Below are 17,330 nucleotides of genomic sequence, written 5' to 3' on the forward strand. Positions count from 1 at the left end.
AGTAACACACAGTGACATGATGTGAGGGGGAGAGCAGAATTATAATAGGGGCCGATGGCTCCTGATGTATGAGATACACCAGAGAGTGTGGGGAGGAGACTGGTCAGATCTCTGGGCTGGTAACACACAGTGACATGATGTGAGGGAGAGAGCAGGAGTACAATAGGGGCTGATGGTTCCTGATGTATGAGATATACCAGAGAGTGTGAGGAGAAGACTGGTCAGTTCTCTGGGCTGGTAACACACAGTGACATGATGTGAGGGGGAGAGCAGGAGTATAATAGGGGCTGATGGCTCCTGATGTATGAGATACACCAGAGAGTGTGGGGAGGAGACTGGTCAGTTCTCTGGGCTGGTAACACACAGTGACATGATGTGAGGGGAGAGCAGGGAGTATAATAGGGGCTGATGACTCCTGTCTTCCCCACTGAGAAAATACATTTTCCTCATTAGTCTGTACTGACAGAGGAGGGTGTAGGATAAGAGATTACTGTAGTGACTGATCATGGAGAATATGTGACTCTTTTCGGTAATAAGTGTTTATTACTCACCTGTGCTGATATCTGTAGGGATCTCCTCCTCCTTAGACTGCTGATCACCTCTCAGATACGTCTCTTCTTCTCCCTCTATATATTCTGCCTTTATATCAGTCACATACGTCTCTTCTTCTCCCTCTATATCTTCTCCCTTCATATCAGTCACATACGTCTCTTCTTCTCCCTCTGTATCTTCTGCCTTTATATCAGTTACATACATCTCTTCTTTTCCCTCTGTATCTTCTGACTTTATATCAGTCACATACGTCTCTTCTTCTCCCTCTATATCTTCTGCCTTTATATCAGTCACATACGTCTCTTCTTTTCCCTCTGTATCTTCTGACTTTATATCAGTCACATACGTCTCTTCTTCTCCCTCTATATCTTCTGCCTTTATATCAGTCACATACGTCTCTTCTTCTCCCTCTATGTCTTCTGTCTTTATATCAGTCACATACATCTCTTCTTCTCCCTCTATATCTTCTATTTTAATATCAGACAGACGTTCTACCTAGAAAAACAAAAAAACACTATAATGACATTTGCATACAGTCAGATTAGACTGAAGAGAAACAGTATAATATTAGTGTATAAGACACACAGCTCCTCTACAGATCATATAGTGATGGTGACTTTGGTATATTGGGGAGACCCTAAATCCCACCTACCTGATCCTCCTGTGGGATTCCGTGATTCTCCTCTGTACAATCCTGGGAATAGAGAGGACGGGGACATCTCTCTGGGGTATCTCTGTTACTGGGTCCATCTGTAGGAGACACACAGTGACTGAGTACAGTGTATATATGTGATTATCAGATGATGTGTGTATATAGGGGGCCCCCATACCTGCTCTCCCCTGTACAATACATGACAGTCTCCTCTTACCCATTGATGTGAGGGGCCGGTGATTCTCCATCATCACGTCCTTGTACAGACCCCTGTGTTCCTCTATATACTCCCCTTCCTGCATGAAGACATAGACAGTGACATCCTGACACCTTATAGGAACCTGACACACACAGCGATACAGTCATCACCCAGACACATCCCCTGGTGTTACTGTATAATGCCCCATTCCCAGCAGTCACCTCTCCAGTCATCACCCAGACACATCCCCTGGTGTTACTGTATAATGTCCCATTCCCAGCAGTCACCTCTCCAGTCATCACCCAGACACTTCTCCTGGTGTTACTGTATAATGTCCCATTCCCAGCAGTCACCTCTCCAGTCATCACCCAGACACTTCTCCTGGTGTTACTGTATAATGTCCCATTCCCAGCAATCACCTCTCTAGTCATCACCCTGACACATCCCCTGGTGTTACTGTATAATATCCCATTCCCAGCAGTCACCTCTCCAGTCATCACCCAGACACTTCCCCTGGTGCTACTGTATAATGTCACATTCCCAGCAGTCACCTCTCCAGTCATCACCCAGACACATCCCCTGGTGTTACTGTATAATGTCCCATTCCCAGCAGTCACCTCTCCAGTCATCACCCAGACACATCCCCTGGTGTTACTGTATAATGTCCCATTCCCAGCAGTCACCTCTCCAGTCATCACCCAGACACTTCCCCTGGTGCTACTGTATAATGTCACATTCCCAGCAGTCACCTCTCCAGTCATCACCCAGACACATCCCCTGGTGTTACTGTATAATGTCCCATTCCCAGCAGTCACCTCTCCAGTCATCACCCAGACACATCCCCTGGTGTTACTGTATAATGTCCCATTCCCAGCAGTCACCTCTCCAGTCATCACCCAGACACATCCCCTGGTATTACTGTATAATGTCCCAGTCCCAGCAGTCACCTCTCCAGTCATCACCCAGACACATCTCCTGGTGTTACTGTATAATGTCCCATTCCCAGCAGTCACCTCTCCAGTCATCACCCAGACACATCTCCGGGTGTTACTGTATAATGTCCCATTCCCAGCAGTCACCTCTCCAGTCATCACCCAGACACATCCCCTGGTGTTACTGTATAATGTGCCATTCCCAGCAGTCACCTCTCCAGTTATCACCCAGACACTTCTCCTGGTGTTACTGTATAATGTCCCATTCCCAGCAGTCACCTCTCCAGTCATCACCCAGACACTTCTCCTGGTGTTACTGTATAATGTCCCATTCCCAGCAATCACCTCTCCAGTCATCACCCAGACACATCCCCTGGTGTTACTGTATAATGCCCCATTCCCAGCAGTCACCTCTCCAGTCATCACCCAGACACGTCCCCTGGTGTTACTGTATAATGCCCCATTCCCAGCAGTCACCTCTCCAGTCACCACCCTGACACATCCCCTGGTGTTACTGTATAATGCCCCATTCCCAGCAGTCACCTCTCCAGTCACCACCCTGACACATCCCCTGGTGTTACTGTATAATGCCCCATTCCCAGCAGTCACCTCTCCAGTCACCACCCTGACACATCCCCTGGTGTTACTGTATAATGCCCCATTCCCAGCAGTCACCTCTCCAGTCACCACCCTCACACATCCCCTGGTGTTACTGTATAATATCCCATTCCCAGCAGTCACCTCTCCAGTCATCACCCAGACACTTCCCCTGGTGCTACTGTATAATGTCACATTCCCAGCAGTCACCTCTCCAGTCATCACCCAGACACATCCCCTGGTGTTACTGTATAATGTCCCATTCCCAGCAGTCACCTCTCCAGTCATCACCCAGACACATCCCCTGGTGTTACTGTATAATGTCCCATTCCCAGCAGTCACCTCTCCAGTCATCACCCAGACACATCTCCTGGTGTTACTGTATAATGTCCCATTCCCAGCAGTCACCTCTCCAGTCATCACCCAGACACATCTCCGGGTGTTACTGTATAATGTCCCATTCCCAGCAGTCACCTCTCCAGTCATCACCCAGACACGTCCCCGGTGTTACTGTATAATGTCCCATTCCCAGCAGTCACCTCTCCAGTCATCACCCAGACACGTCCCCTGGTGTTACTGTATAATTTCCCATTCCCAGCAGTCACCTCTCCAGTCATCACCCAGACACATCCCCCGGTGTTACTGTATAATTTCCCATTCCCAGCAGTCACCTCTCCAGTCATCACCCAGACACATCCCCCGGTGTTACTGTATAATTTCCCATTCCCAGCAGTCACCTCTCCAGTCATCACCCAGACACCCCCCCCCCTGGTGTTACTGTATAATGTCCCATTCCCAGCAGTCACCTCTCCAGTCAGCAACTGAATGATCTTGTTGGTGAGTTCCAGGATCTTCTGGTCACTGTGTCTCTCATGTATTAGTGAGTGAGGTGGAGGCACAGTTATGGGGCTCTGGGTTCTGCTTAGTCCTCCTGACACACGGGGATCGCTGCTGGGTGTCTCACACTCATCAGATGTCTTCTTCACTATTGTGCAAACCTGCAAAATGGGGGAGGCATCAATATCACCGTAAATACTGCGAGATCCCATCACCTCCCCAGTCATGTCCCTGTATTATTACTATAGATATAAGTGATGTCACTGTGATGCTCCCAGATCCCCTCCCCTCCCCAGTCATGTCCCTGTATTATTACTATAGATAGGGCTAACAGACCAGGGTGACATAGAAGCGGAAGACTGAGCGCGGATAAGAGGGTTAGGAGGACAATTGGCTGGGGTTGGTGAAGAAGTGGGCCTTGAGAGCCCATTCGAAGTTTTGTAGAGAGGTGGAGAGTGAGATGGGGAGAGTACGTGCAAAATAGGTAGGACTGGAAGGAGGTACCCAGTTGGCAGGAAAGGCGGCGTGGGAGTGTAGGAGAGATGAGGTCAGAGATGCAAGAGGGAGAAGAGCGGGTGAGGGCTTTCAATGTGAGAAGCTTGAATTGTATTCTGAAGGGGAGAGGGAGCCAGTGAAGGTCCTGCATGAGAGGGGAGGTGGATGTAGTATGTCTGGTGTGGAAGATGAGATGGACAGCATTGAGGATAGATTGGAGTGGAGAGAGGCATAGGTCAGAGATGCCAGAAAGGAGATTACAGTAGTCCAATCTGGAGATGACCAGTGAGTGGATGTTTTTGAGATGGAAATGGCAGTACTGTGAGAGGTGTTTAATGTGTGGTGTGAAGGAGAGGGAGGAAGGAAGGATTACTCCAAGACAGCGCACTTGGGGGCTAGAAGAGATAGTAGTGCCATCAATAGATAATTAAATTGTGGGAGGAGAAGTTATGCGGGAGGGAGGGTGGGAAGATGATCAGCAAAGCGTTAGACATAAGTTTAAGAAAGCGCTGGGACATTCAGGAAGATAGCAGAGTGACAGTTGGAGATATGAGGACAGCGGGGGAGAGGACCGGGGAGGAAAGGTAGATTTGAGTATCATTAGCGTAGAGATGATATTGTAAGTGAAGAGCTAAAGAGCTCACCTAAAGAGGATGTGTGTGTAACGAGAAAATAAGATTTTAAACCTACCGGTAAATCTTTTTCTCCTAGTCCGTAGAAGATGCTGGGGACTCCCTAAGGACCACGGAGATAGACGGGCTCCGCAGGAGACATGGGCACTAAAAATAACTTTAGGTATGTGTGTGCACTGGCTCCTCCCTCTATGCCCCTCCTCCAGACCTCAGTTAGAGAAACTGTGCCCAGAGGAGACGGACAGTACGAGGAAAGGATTTTTGTTAATCCAAGGGCAAGATTCATACCAGCCCACACCAATCATACCATATAACTTGGAATATACGAACCAGTTAATAGTATGAAACAACACAGTATCAGTCCAAGACTGATGAACACTGTAACATAACCCTTATGTAAGCAAAACTATATACAAGTCTTGCAGAAGTAGCCCACACTTGGGACGGGCGCCCAGCATCCTCTACGGACTAGGAGAAAAAGATTTACCGGTAGGTTTAAAACTTATTTTCTCTTACGTCCTAGAGGATGCTGGGGACTCCGTAAGGACCATGGGGATTATACCAAAGCTCCCAATCGGGCAGGAGAGTGCGGATGACTCTGCAGCACCGACTGAGCAAACATGAGGTCCTCCTCAGCCAGGGTATCAAACTTGTAGAACTTAGCAAATGTGTTTGAACCCAACCAAGTAGCAGATCGGCACAATTGTAATGCCGAGACCCCTCGGGCAGCCGCCCAAGAAGAGCCCACCTTCCTAGTGGAATGGGCATTTACTGATTTTGGTAATGGCAATCCAGCCGTTGAATGCGCCTGCTGAATCGTGTTACAGATCCAGCGAGCAATAGTCTGCTTTGAAGCAGGAGCGCCAACCTTGTTGGCTGCATATAAGACAAACAGTGCTTCTGTTTTTCTAACTCTAGCCGTTCTGGCTACGTAAATTTTCAAAGCCCTGACCACATCACGGGACTCGGAATCCTCCAAGTCACGTGTAGCCACAGGCACCACAATAGGCTGGTTCATATGAAAAGATGAAACCACCTTAGGCAAGAATTTAGGACGAGTCCACAATTCCGCTCTATCCATATGGAAAACCAGATAGGGGCTTTTATGAGACAAAGTCGCCAACTCCAAAACTCACCTAGCCGAAGCCAAGGCTAACAACATGACCACTTTCCAAGTGAGATATTTTAATTACACAGTTTTAAGTGGTTCAAACCAGTGCGACTTAAGGAAATTCAACACCACGTTGGGATCCCAAGGCGCCACCGGAGGTACAAAAGGAGGCTGAATATGCAGCACTCCCTTCACAAAAGTCTGTACTTCTGGGAGAGAAGCTAATTCCCTCTGAAAGAAAATGGATAGGGCCGAAATCTGAACCTTAATGGAGCCTAATTTTAGGCCCAAATTCACTCCAGTTTGTAGGAAGTGAAGTAAACGGCCCAGATGGAATTCTTCCGTAGGAGCATTCCTGGCCTCACACCAAGAAACATACTTCCGCCATATACGGTGATAATGTTTAGCTGTCACGTCCTTCCTAGCCTTTATCAGAGTAGGAATGACCTCATCCGGAATGCCCTGTTCCGCTAGGATCCGGCGTTCAACCGCCATGCCGTCAAACGCAGCCGCGGTAAGTCTTGGAACAGACAGGGCCCCTGTTGTAACAGGTCCTGGCTCAGAAGAAGAGGCCACAGATCTTCTGTGAGCATTTCTTGCAGATCCGGATACCAGGCCCTTCGCGGCCAATCTGGAACAATGAGAATTGTGTACTCCTCTTTTTCGTATTCTTCTCAACACCTTGGGGATGAGAGGAAGAGGAGGAAACACATAGACCGACTGGAACACCCACAGTGTCACTAGGGCGTCCACTGCCACCGCCTGTGGGTCTCTTGACCTGGCGCAATACCTCTGTAGTTTTTTGTTTAGGCGGGACGCCAGGGTGTGGTCCATCAAATCGACAGTGTCTAGGTCGACAATGTTTAGGTCGACTACTATAGGTCGACAGTCACTAGGTCGACATGGATGGAAGGTCGACAGGGTTTCTAGGTCGACATGTTCTAGGTTGACAGGTCTAAAGGTCGACATGAGGTTTTTTGTGTCGTTTTCTTCGTAAAGTGACCGGGACCCCAAATTAGTGCACAGCGTCCCCTCGCATGGTGCCTTCACTCTGCTACCGCTTCACTCGGCACACTTTTCCAATAGTAGTCCACATGGATCGTTAAGTATGAAAAAATCCCCCCCCCCCAAAAAAAACATGCGAAAAACTCATGTCGACCTTTAGACCTGTCGACCTAGCACATGTTGACCTAGAAACCCTGTCGACCTTCCATCCATGTCGACCTAGTGACTGTCGACCTATATTGGTCGACCTAGACACTGTCGATCTTCAGACCGGATCCCGGGACGCCATCATGTCTATCTGGGGCAGGCACCAATTTTTGCGAAGACCTCCTGATGAAGTCCTCACTCCCCTGGATGTAGATCGTGTCTGCTGAGGAAGTCTGCTTCGCAGTTGTCCACTCCCGAATGAACACTGCTGACGCACTGCCATTCTGCTCCTTGTGCCGCCTTGGCGGTTTACATGAGCTACCGCGGTGATGTCTGACTGAATCAGAACCGGTAGGCTGCGAAGCAAGGTCTCCGCTTGACGAAGGGCGTTGTATATGGCCCTCAGTTCCAGGACGTTGATAATAATAATAATAATTTTTATTTATATAGCGCTCTTTCTCCAACAGGACTCAAGGCGCTTTACAGACATCAAAAACAATGCACATGATACAGAGGATTTGAGTAATACAACAATAGACAAGCAACACAGACATAAAAGAAAAATCTTAAGTCCACAGAAAGCATAACGCAGGATTGGTGCAGGCATTTTGGGTAATAACTTCCAAGGGTTGTTTATTCCACCCTTATAGGTACCAAGTGCGGCAGCCGTCTTGGGCGCTAAGCGTAGGATTACCCAGGGTGGAATAGTCTACCCCTAGAAGAGATGACACAAAATGGGGGTGATTTCAGAGTCCTACAGTTTAGAGTAGGGTTCCAACAAAACCACAAGGTCCATGTATTTTTCATCCCATCCACAAGTGTACCATATGGGGCAGCCATGTTGGGCGCACTTTGAAGGTTACACTGTGGGAGGTGAGCCATACAAGGGCCAAGTTCATATATGGGAAAACTGATGCTTATGTAGTAGTATGTACCCTGCATGTAGGGCACAATGTCAAGGTGTGCAATCAGTGGAGGTAAACATTACAGGAAAAACACATGGTGGGGTGGAAGCGATCAATGGAGAAAAAAAAAACAAAAAAAACAACAACACAATAGCAGGTAACTAGTGGCAGAAGTAGGAGTGGGATAACATTTTGATCAGGTCTTAGTTCGGGTGGGTAGGAGAATGAGGGGGGCATACTCAGACGCAATGGGGATGTCCCTGCTGATCCTGGTCCTGGTGCTCTTCCCCCACAGTTCCCTGTTCATCTTGATGGTTAGGCCCAGGGGCAGACTTGATGTTCTCAGCCAGAGAGGTGGTAAGCCTGGTCTTGGTGTTCTCATGTTTGAGGCGAGGAGAGGCCACATAAAGTTCCAGAGTTTTTAGGTTGTAATGCAGTCCTTCTGTTAATTTGTAAGTTTGTTTGACTTCTGTTTTCCTTCGGTTTAACACAGGTATAACACTGCTGTTGATATTAGCTGCCACTTAATAACTAGCCACTTCATATACTAGCCACTGCAACGTCCTTATAGGCCTGACGTCCTATACTATACTGGTTAAGTAAGTCTACAAACACATGCTCTTTGTGATTACAACCCCCTCCCCCACACAGCAACCCTCCACCAAAAGGTGTTATTCAACTACCAAATGTGAAATCTAAGCCCCAGTCAATCACAAAGTTTTTGCTGACTACAGATATTAATCCACTTAACAATTTACCAAATATATCTTTTTAGCAATAAACACACAGTGATCAGCTCTCTGCTGTAGTTACCAAATATATCTTTTTAGCAATAAACACACAGTGATCAGCTCTCTGCTGTAGTTACCAAATATATCTTTTTAGCAATAAACACACAGTGATCAGCTCTCTGCTGTAGTTACCTGTTGGTGATGTGAAGACAAGTTTCTTGACTTGACCACAGACCTTGGAAACTTCTTCCTTGTGTGACTGCTCCCCAACCTCGGAGGCTCGCGTCCGTGGTCACCAGTATCCAGTCCTGAATGCTGAATCTGAGACCCTCCAGAAGATGAGCACTCTGCAGCCACCACAGGAGAGATACCCTGGCCCTGGGGGACAGGGTTATCATCCGATTAATCTGTAGATGTGATCCGGACCACTTGTCCAGTAGGTCCCATTGGAAAGTCCTCGCATGGAACCTGTCGAAAGGAATGGCCTCGTAAGATGTCACCATCTTTCCCAGGACTCGAGGGCAGTGATGCACCGACACCTGTTTTGGCTTCAATAGGTTCCTGACCAGAGTCATGAGTTCCTGCGCCTTTTCTATCGGGAGATAAACCCTTTTCTGGTCTGTATACTGTTATGATTCCTGTACTCCAGACCAGAGGAGATCGTATGGCTGAGGTCAGAGTACTGGGAAGATATGCTGGTTGTGGGAGCAGGAAAGCCTAGTAACCCCTGGCGCCCTAACTCCGTTGTCTCGCCCGTGTTATCAGAAATCCCCTGCGAGACTATGGTTGCTTGAGCCCATGGCAGCCGCGTTCGAAGGGCGGATTATGTCTGCCCAACCCCGATGCCCCCTCAGGTCTTAATGGGAGACAAAGGGAAATCCGAGACAGGGTGATAACAAGGGGCCCTCTGACTAAGCAACCAGGCCAGGGGTTACAAGCTAACTAACTAAATCAAAAGGTATGTGCGGACTAGCCGCCAGGGAAAAGGACAACCAGAGATCCACTGATCCGTTACTCCTATCCAGCACCGCTGGATACCAGAGTGGATCAGGGAGAGCGGAATCCTCCGCAAAAGCTCCAGGACACAAATATACTAAATAATAAACAGTAAGCGGACAAGCCGCAACACACGGCTGCGCCGTGACTCACGAACACCACAGGATGTTAAAGGTGCTCAGTCAGACTCCAGGAAAAGATGACAAATCTCTGAGTACAGGACCACTGAGGACAGGAACAACCGGCTTGAGCAGGACTGGATACTTTCTGCAACTGACATAGGCAAACAGGAAGCTGCCGACACCGACTTTCAGAACTGGAGGACAGGCAGAATCCACTGGAACTCAGGGTAGGACACGGGATCAGACACAGGGACTGACACAGGAATCTACACAGGGACTGACACAGGAATCCACACAGGGACTGACACAGGAATCCACACAGGGACTGACACAGGAATCAGCTCAAACTTAAAGCAGACTGCAAACCAAGGAATATCATCAGCATCTGCTAACTGCAGTGAGCCAGCATATATCAGAGAGGCCTAATTAATTATCTCTTGCAGCTGGCCTGCTGCACGACTAAGCTGACAAGATGCAATCAGCAGCCAGATGAGGCTGAACACATGGGAACAAGCTGCAATTGCACAGACTCACCAGCGGCAGCAGACAAGAGTAATCCAAAACAGAGCAATGGGAAATCCTGGCATGCAAGACAACTAAATAAACATAAAATAGGAATGAACCACTACCTGTGGTTCATAACAGTATCCCCTCCTTAAGGGTGAGCTCCGAGCACCCCATGACACCCACGGGGAACATAAACAGAAGTATAACATGAAATACAGAACAAAACTGCAAAACAGGAATGAGCCACAGCCGTGGCTCATAACAGTACCCCCCCCTTGAGGAGGGGTCAAAAGACCCCAAAATTCAGACTATCCAGAACAAGGGATACAAAAAAAAAAAACCTGACACATTGGTCTAACAGACACGAAAACAGAAACAAGCTGCAACCACAGCTTGTAACAGTGCCCTCCCCTTGATGGTGGCCACTGGACACAAGACAAGGGAAAAAAAATCTTTTTTTTTTTTTTATCAAGGCAAGAGTCAAAAAATTATTTCTTTTTCTTCTTCTTCTTCTTTTTACAAAGCTCTTTAGGTCTGACCAAGGTAATTCCCCAAACATTGTCTGAACTGATGGTACCACCCAGCAAGGCTGCGTTCAAATCAGAGACAGGTCTCTTACCCTTGGGAGCTGAACTTTCTGGTAAAGTACTATTATTAGAAGAAGTAGTCAGAAAAGCACATCCTGCAGTCACAACAACGGGCTGAGACTCCTGTGCCGAGTTTACAGTATTTTGTGGACTCTCAGCAGACAAGACGGGTGACTTAGAGGAACCTGAACCAATTTCTTTGGAACCATATCTTTTAATAATTGCATCACTGAATGCTGGGGGATCCTGAAGAATGGGATCTTCAGCTTTCATTAGGCTGGTCGCCCACTCAAAAGGCTCTCCTCTAAAAGAATAAATAAGATAGAGCACAAGGTTCTCTGGAGTGATGCCCAGAAATGGTCTAGACAACATAATAATGTAATAGTGTTTGTAAAGCGCCAGAAATTGGGCTAAGTCCCCATCAAAGATTATGGATGTTGAGATATCAGAGTCAGGATCTGTTTCCTTCTCATCTGACTGACTGGAGTGCTTTGCTAGGACCTGGTCACTATTGACCTTACTCGAGGCTGAGACTCTCTGAACCCCACCCGGGGCTGAGACTCTCTGAACCCCACCCGGGGCTGAGACTTTCTGAACCCCACCCGGGGCTGAGACTTTCTGAACCCCACCCGGGGCAGAGACTTTCTGAACCCCACCCGGGGCAGTGACTTTCTGAACCCCACCCGGGGCAGTGACTTTCTGAACCCCACCCGGGGCAGTGGCCTCCGGGAACCCCGCTGGGGCAGTGGCCTCCGGGAACCCCGCTGGGGCAGTGGCCTCCGGGAACCCCGCTGGGGCAGTGGCCTCCGGGAACCCCGCTGGGGCAGTGGCCTCCGGGAACCCCGCTGGGGCAGTGGCCTCCGGGAACCCCGCTGGGGCCAGCACCTCGGATTCTTTTACTGGGACCGGGTCGTTGGCCTCCCTGACTGGGATCGGGCCATCGGCCTCCCTCTCTGAGTCGATAATAATCGAAAGTTCTCCCGGGACTATGACTTCCGGGACTTTTGCTGAAGCAATAACGTTCAGATCCTCCACTAATGCTATGCTTCTTAAGTTCTTTCCTGGGGAAGCGTCTTCTAGACCCTTCTTTGGGGCTGCGTCTCTCGAGACCCCACTTGGGGATATTACTTCAAAGATCCCTTCTGGGGTTTTGCTTCTCGAGTTCCCTTCAAGAACTATGGTTTTAGATACCCTTTCTGAGGTTGCGCTCCTCAAGTCCCTACCTGGGGTAACAGCTTCTGAGACCCCTTCTGGTATGGAAACCTGAGCTACAATATTTGATGTCCCTCTATAAGCTTGGGCATCGGGTACCGCTCCAGCACTCTGGGCATCGGGTACCGCTCCAGCACTCTGGGCATCGGGTACCGCTCCAGGACCCTGGGCTACGGGCACCACTCCAGGACCCTGGGCTACGGGCACCACTCCAGGACCCTGGGCTACGGGCACCACTCCAGGACCCTGGGCTACGGGCACCACTCCAGGACCCTGGGCTACGGGCACCACTCCAGGACCCTGGGCTACGGGCACCACTCCAGGACCCTGGGCTACGGGCACCACTCCAGGACCCTGGGCTACGGGCACCACTCCAGGACCCTGGGCTACGGGCACCACTCCAGGGACTTGCAACTCCGCTTCCACAGGAACCTCAAGAGAGGAGAGAAACATTCTCTTTTGATTCCTGAATCTATAATGGGGCTCCCTTGCCCAAGGACCCCAATTATAGGACAGAGAGCTTTTTTGTGTGGGTTGTGTGACAAGTACCTCTGCCACAGTAGAGACAGGAGTAGGTCTTGTATCATGACTCAACTTGGCCAGAGGGCAAGACTCGTCACCACACTTTGGCTTGCGCAACTCACAGGTCTGCAGATAATGGCCTAAACCCCCACAATATAGGCATAAGTTTAAGTTTCTGCGACGCAGACGCTCCTCTTCTGAGAGCCTGGGCCGCAGAAAACTTTTAAACTTTTTCTCTTCAATTAAACCAGAGGATTCTCTTGTCACCATACTGTGAACAAGAGTCTCTTTAGAGATAGATGTACTCTCAACGACTTCTGGCAAAATAAGCAAGATTTTAGTCAGAAGGTTTTGCAGTTGCTTTAGGGATTGCTGCAAAATTTCTAGTCGCTCTGGTCTCAAAGCACTGAATACAGAGTTCAGGGCTGCGAGAGATGCCTGCAGGGCTTGCATAGTAGACATAGGAGGATTTAAAACTAGACAAGACAAGACAAGGCAAGGCAAGACAAGGCAAGACTAAATTTTGCTAAACAAAACAAGACTTTTTTTTTTTTTTTTTAAACACCGGACTGGATTCTAAACACCGGACTGGATTCTAAACACCGGACTGGATTCTAAACACCGGACTGGATTCTAAACACTGGACTGGATTCTAAACACCGGACTGGATTGGATTCTAAACACCGGACTGGATTGGATTCTAAACACCAGACTGGATTGGATTCTAAACACCGGACTGGATTCTAAACACCGGACTGGATTCTAAACACCGGACTGGATTCTAAACTAGACACTGGACTGGGCCAAAAAAGAAAAAAAAAAAAAGTTTTATTTCTTTTTTGTGGTATGGCTGATGATAATGTTATGATTCCTGTACTCCAGACCAGAGGAGATCGTATGGCTGAGGTCAGAGTACTGGGAAGATATGCTGGTTGTGGGAGCAGGAAAGCCTAGTAACCCCTGGCGCCCTAACTCCGTTGTCTCGCCCGTGTTATCAGAAATCCCCTGCGAGACTATGGTTGCTTGAGCCCATGGCAGCCGCGTTCGAAGGGCGGATTATGTCTGCCCAACCCCGATGCCCCCTCAGGTCTTAATGGGAGACAAAGGGAAATCCGAGACAGGGTGATAACAAGGGGCCCTCTGACTAAGCAACCAGGCCAGGGGTTACAAGCTAACTAACTAAATCAAAAGGTATGTGCGGACTAGCCGCCAGGGAAAAGGACAACCAGAGATCCACTGATCCGTTACTCCTATCCAGCACCGCTGGATACCAGAGTGGATCAGGGAGAGCGGAATCCTCCGCAAAAGCTCCAGGACACAAATATACTAAATAATAAACAGTAAGCGGACAAGCCGCAACACACGGCTGCGCCGTGACTCACGAACACCACAGGATGTTAAAGGTGCTCAGTCAGACTCCAGGAAAAGATGACAAATCTCTGAGTACAGGACCACTGAGGACAGGAACAACCGGCTTGAGCAGGACTGGATACTTTCTGCAACTGACATAGGCAAACAGGAAGCTGCCGACACCGACTTTCAGAACTGGAGGACAGGCAGAATCCACTGGAACTCAGGGTAGGACACGGGATCAGACACAGGGACTGACACAGGAATCTACACAGGGACTGACACAGGAATCCACACAGGGACTGACACAGGAATCCACACAGGGACTGACAGGAACCAGCTCAAACTTAAAGCAGACTGCAAACCAAGGAATATCATCAGCATCTGCTAACTGCAGTGAGCCAGCATATATCAGAGAGGCCTAATTAATTATCTCTTGCAGCTGGCCTGCTGCACGACTAAGCTGACAAGATGCAATCAGCAGCCAGATGAGGCTGAACACATGGGAACAAGCTGCAATTGCACAGACTCACCAGCGGCAGCAGACAAGAGTAATCCAAAACAGAGCAATGGGAAATCCTGGCATGCAAGACAACTAAATAAACATAAAATAGGAATGAACCACTACCTGTGGTTCATAACATATACAGAATCATGCCTAAGAAGTTCAAACGAGTCGTAGGAACTAACTGTGACTTCGGGATATTGAGAATCCAGCCTTGTTGCTTTAACACCTTCAGTGAAAGTGACATGCTGTTCAACAACTGCTCTCGTGATCTCGCTTTATCAGGAGATCGTCCAAGTATGGGATAATTATGACACCCTGCTTGCGCAGGAGCACCATCATTTCCGCCATTACCTTGGTGAAAATCCTCGGGGCCGTGGAAAGCCCAAACAGCAACGTCTGAAATTGGTAATGACAATCCTGTACCGCAAATCTCAGGTACGCCTGATGAGGCGGATATATGGGAACATGAAGGTATGCATCCTTTATGTCCAGGGATACCATAAAATCCCCTTCTTCCAGGCTGGCGATGAATGCTCTGAGCGATTCCATCTTGAACTTGAACCTTTTCAAGTATAGGTTCAAGGATTTTAAAAGTAAAATGGGTCTGACCGAACCTTCTAGTTTCGGGACTACAAATAGGGTTGAGTAATACCCCTTCCCTTGTTGCAACAGGGGAACTTTGACCACCACGTGTTGAAGACACAATTTTTGAATTGCATTTAAAACGATCTCCCTTTCTGGGGGAGAAGTCGGTAGGGCCGATTTGAAAAAGCGGCGAGGGGGCACCTCTTCGAATTCCAGCTTGTAACCCTGGGAGACAATTTCTATTGCCCAGGGATCCACCTGTGAGTGAACACAGATGTGGCTGAAAAGTCGAAGACGTGCCCCCACTGGGGCGGACTCCCTCAGTGGAGCCCCAGCGTCATGCGGTGGATTTTGTAGAGGCCGGGGAGGACTTCTGCTCCTGGGAACTAGCTGTGGTTGGCAGCTTTTTCCCTCTGCCCTTACCTCTGGCAAGAAAGGATGATCCTCGTGCTCTCGTTTTTATTTGACCGAAAGGACTGCATTTGATAATGTGGCGCTATCTTAGGCTGTGAGGGAATATAAGGCAAAACATTTGATTTACCTGCCGTAGCTGTGGAGACCAGGTCTGAGAGACCTTCCCCAAACAATTACTCACCTCTATAAGGTAAAACCTCCATATGCCTTTTTGAGTCGGCATCACCTGTCCATTGCTGGGTCCATAGGACTCGTCTGGCAGAAATGGACATAGCGTTGACTCTAGAACCCAGTAGGCCAATGTCTCTTTGAGCATCCCTCATATATAAGACAGCATCTTTAATATGACCCAGGGTTAACAAAATGGTATCCCTATCTAGGGTATCCAAATCTGCCGATAAGGTATCTGTCCACGCTGCTACAGCGCTACAAACCCACGCCGACGCTATCGCCGGTCTGAGTAAGGTACCAGAGTGTGTGTAAATGGACTTTAATGTAGTCTCCTGCTTGCGATCAGCAGGGTCCCTGAGGGTAGCTGTATCCTGGGATGGCAGTGCTACCTTTTTGGATAAGCGCGTCAACGCTTTGTCCACCCTTGGGGAGGATTCCCACCGTATCCTGTCCTTGATGGGGAAAGGATGCAACATAAGAATCCTTTTGGGAATCTGCAGTTTCTTGTCTGGAGATTCCCAAGCCTTTTCAAATAACTCGTTCAGCTCATGAGATGGGGAAAAGGTTACCTCAGGTTTCTTTTCCTTATACATGTGTACCCTCGTGTCAGGGACTGGGTGTTCCTCTGTGATATGCAAAACATCCTTTATTGCAATAATCATATATTGAATACTTTTAGCCAATTTTGGCTGTAATTTTGCATCATCGTAGTCGACACTAGAGTCAGAATCCGTGTCGGTATCTGTGTCTACCATTTGGGACAGTGGGCGCTTTTGAGACCCCGAGGGTCCCTGTGACATAGGGCCAGGCAGGGCCTGACTCTGTGCATAATTCCTGGACTCAGCTTTGTCCAACCTTTTGTGCAATAAATTTTCATTAGCACTTAACACATTCCACATATCCACCCAGTCAGGTGTCTGTGTTGCCGACGGAGACACCACATTTATTTGCTCCACCTCCTCACTAGGAAAGCCTTCTACCTCAGACATGCCGACACACGCGTACCGACACACCACACACTCAGGAAATCCTCCTATCTGAAGACAGTTTCCCCACAAGGCCCTTTGGAGAGACAGAGAGAGAGTATGCCAGCACACACCCAGCGCTATATAACCCAGGAAAAAACACAGTATGTTTACCCAGACAGCGCTGTATTTATTTTATTTTGCGCCAATATATGTGCCCCCCCTTCTTTAAACCCCTCTTTCACCGTGTAAGCAGGGGAGAGTCCGGGGAGCTTCCTCTCAGCGGTGTGCTGTGGAGAAAATGGCGCTGGTGAGTGCTGAGGAACAAGCTCCGCCCCCTCAGCGGCGGGCTTCGGGCCCGCTTAAAATTTTAAAACATGGCGGGGGATCTCTTTTATATACAGTGCCCAGCCTGTATATATGATTTTCGCCAGTTTGGAGGTCCTTATTGCTGCCCAGGGCGCCCCCCCCTGCGCCCTGCACCCTTACAGTGACTGCCGTGTGTGTGCTGTGTGGGAGCAATGGCGCACAGCGCTACCGCTGCGCGTTACCTCAGTGAAGATCATGAAGTCTTCTGCCGCCTCTGAAGTCTTCTT

The 17,330-nt window shown here is 48.8% G+C and overlaps 2 protein-coding genes across 3 annotated transcripts in view; one reads left to right on the plus strand and one right to left on the minus strand.

Moving 5' to 3' along the window:
- LOC134983569 (zinc finger protein ZFP2-like) overlaps positions 1-17,330 on the plus strand; it is a 378,911-nt gene that overhangs the window by 277,350 nt on the left and 84,231 nt on the right. The gene's annotated exons all lie outside the window — the stretch shown is intronic.
- Positions 1-17,330, minus strand: part of LOC134983571 (oocyte zinc finger protein XlCOF6-like) — a 109,355-nt gene that overhangs the window by 71,130 nt on the left and 20,895 nt on the right. For both annotated transcript variants that reach the window (XM_063949228.1, XM_063949227.1), the window contains exons 2-5: positions 3,739-3,930; positions 1,422-1,500; positions 1,201-1,302; positions 552-1,043 (exon numbers count right to left, since the gene is read on the minus strand). In XM_063949228.1, the coding sequence (XP_063805298.1) occupies positions 552-1,043; positions 1,201-1,302; positions 1,422-1,500; positions 3,739-3,930 (865 nt within the window). The remainder of the gene's footprint in view (positions 1-551; positions 1,044-1,200; positions 1,303-1,421; positions 1,501-3,738; positions 3,931-17,330) is intronic.

The sequence above is a fragment of the Pseudophryne corroboree genome, assembly GCF_028390025.1.
Source record: "Pseudophryne corroboree isolate aPseCor3 chromosome 3 unlocalized genomic scaffold, aPseCor3.hap2 SUPER_3_unloc_19, whole genome shotgun sequence".
Classification (NCBI taxonomy): Eukaryota; Metazoa; Chordata; class Amphibia; order Anura; family Myobatrachidae; genus Pseudophryne; species Pseudophryne corroboree.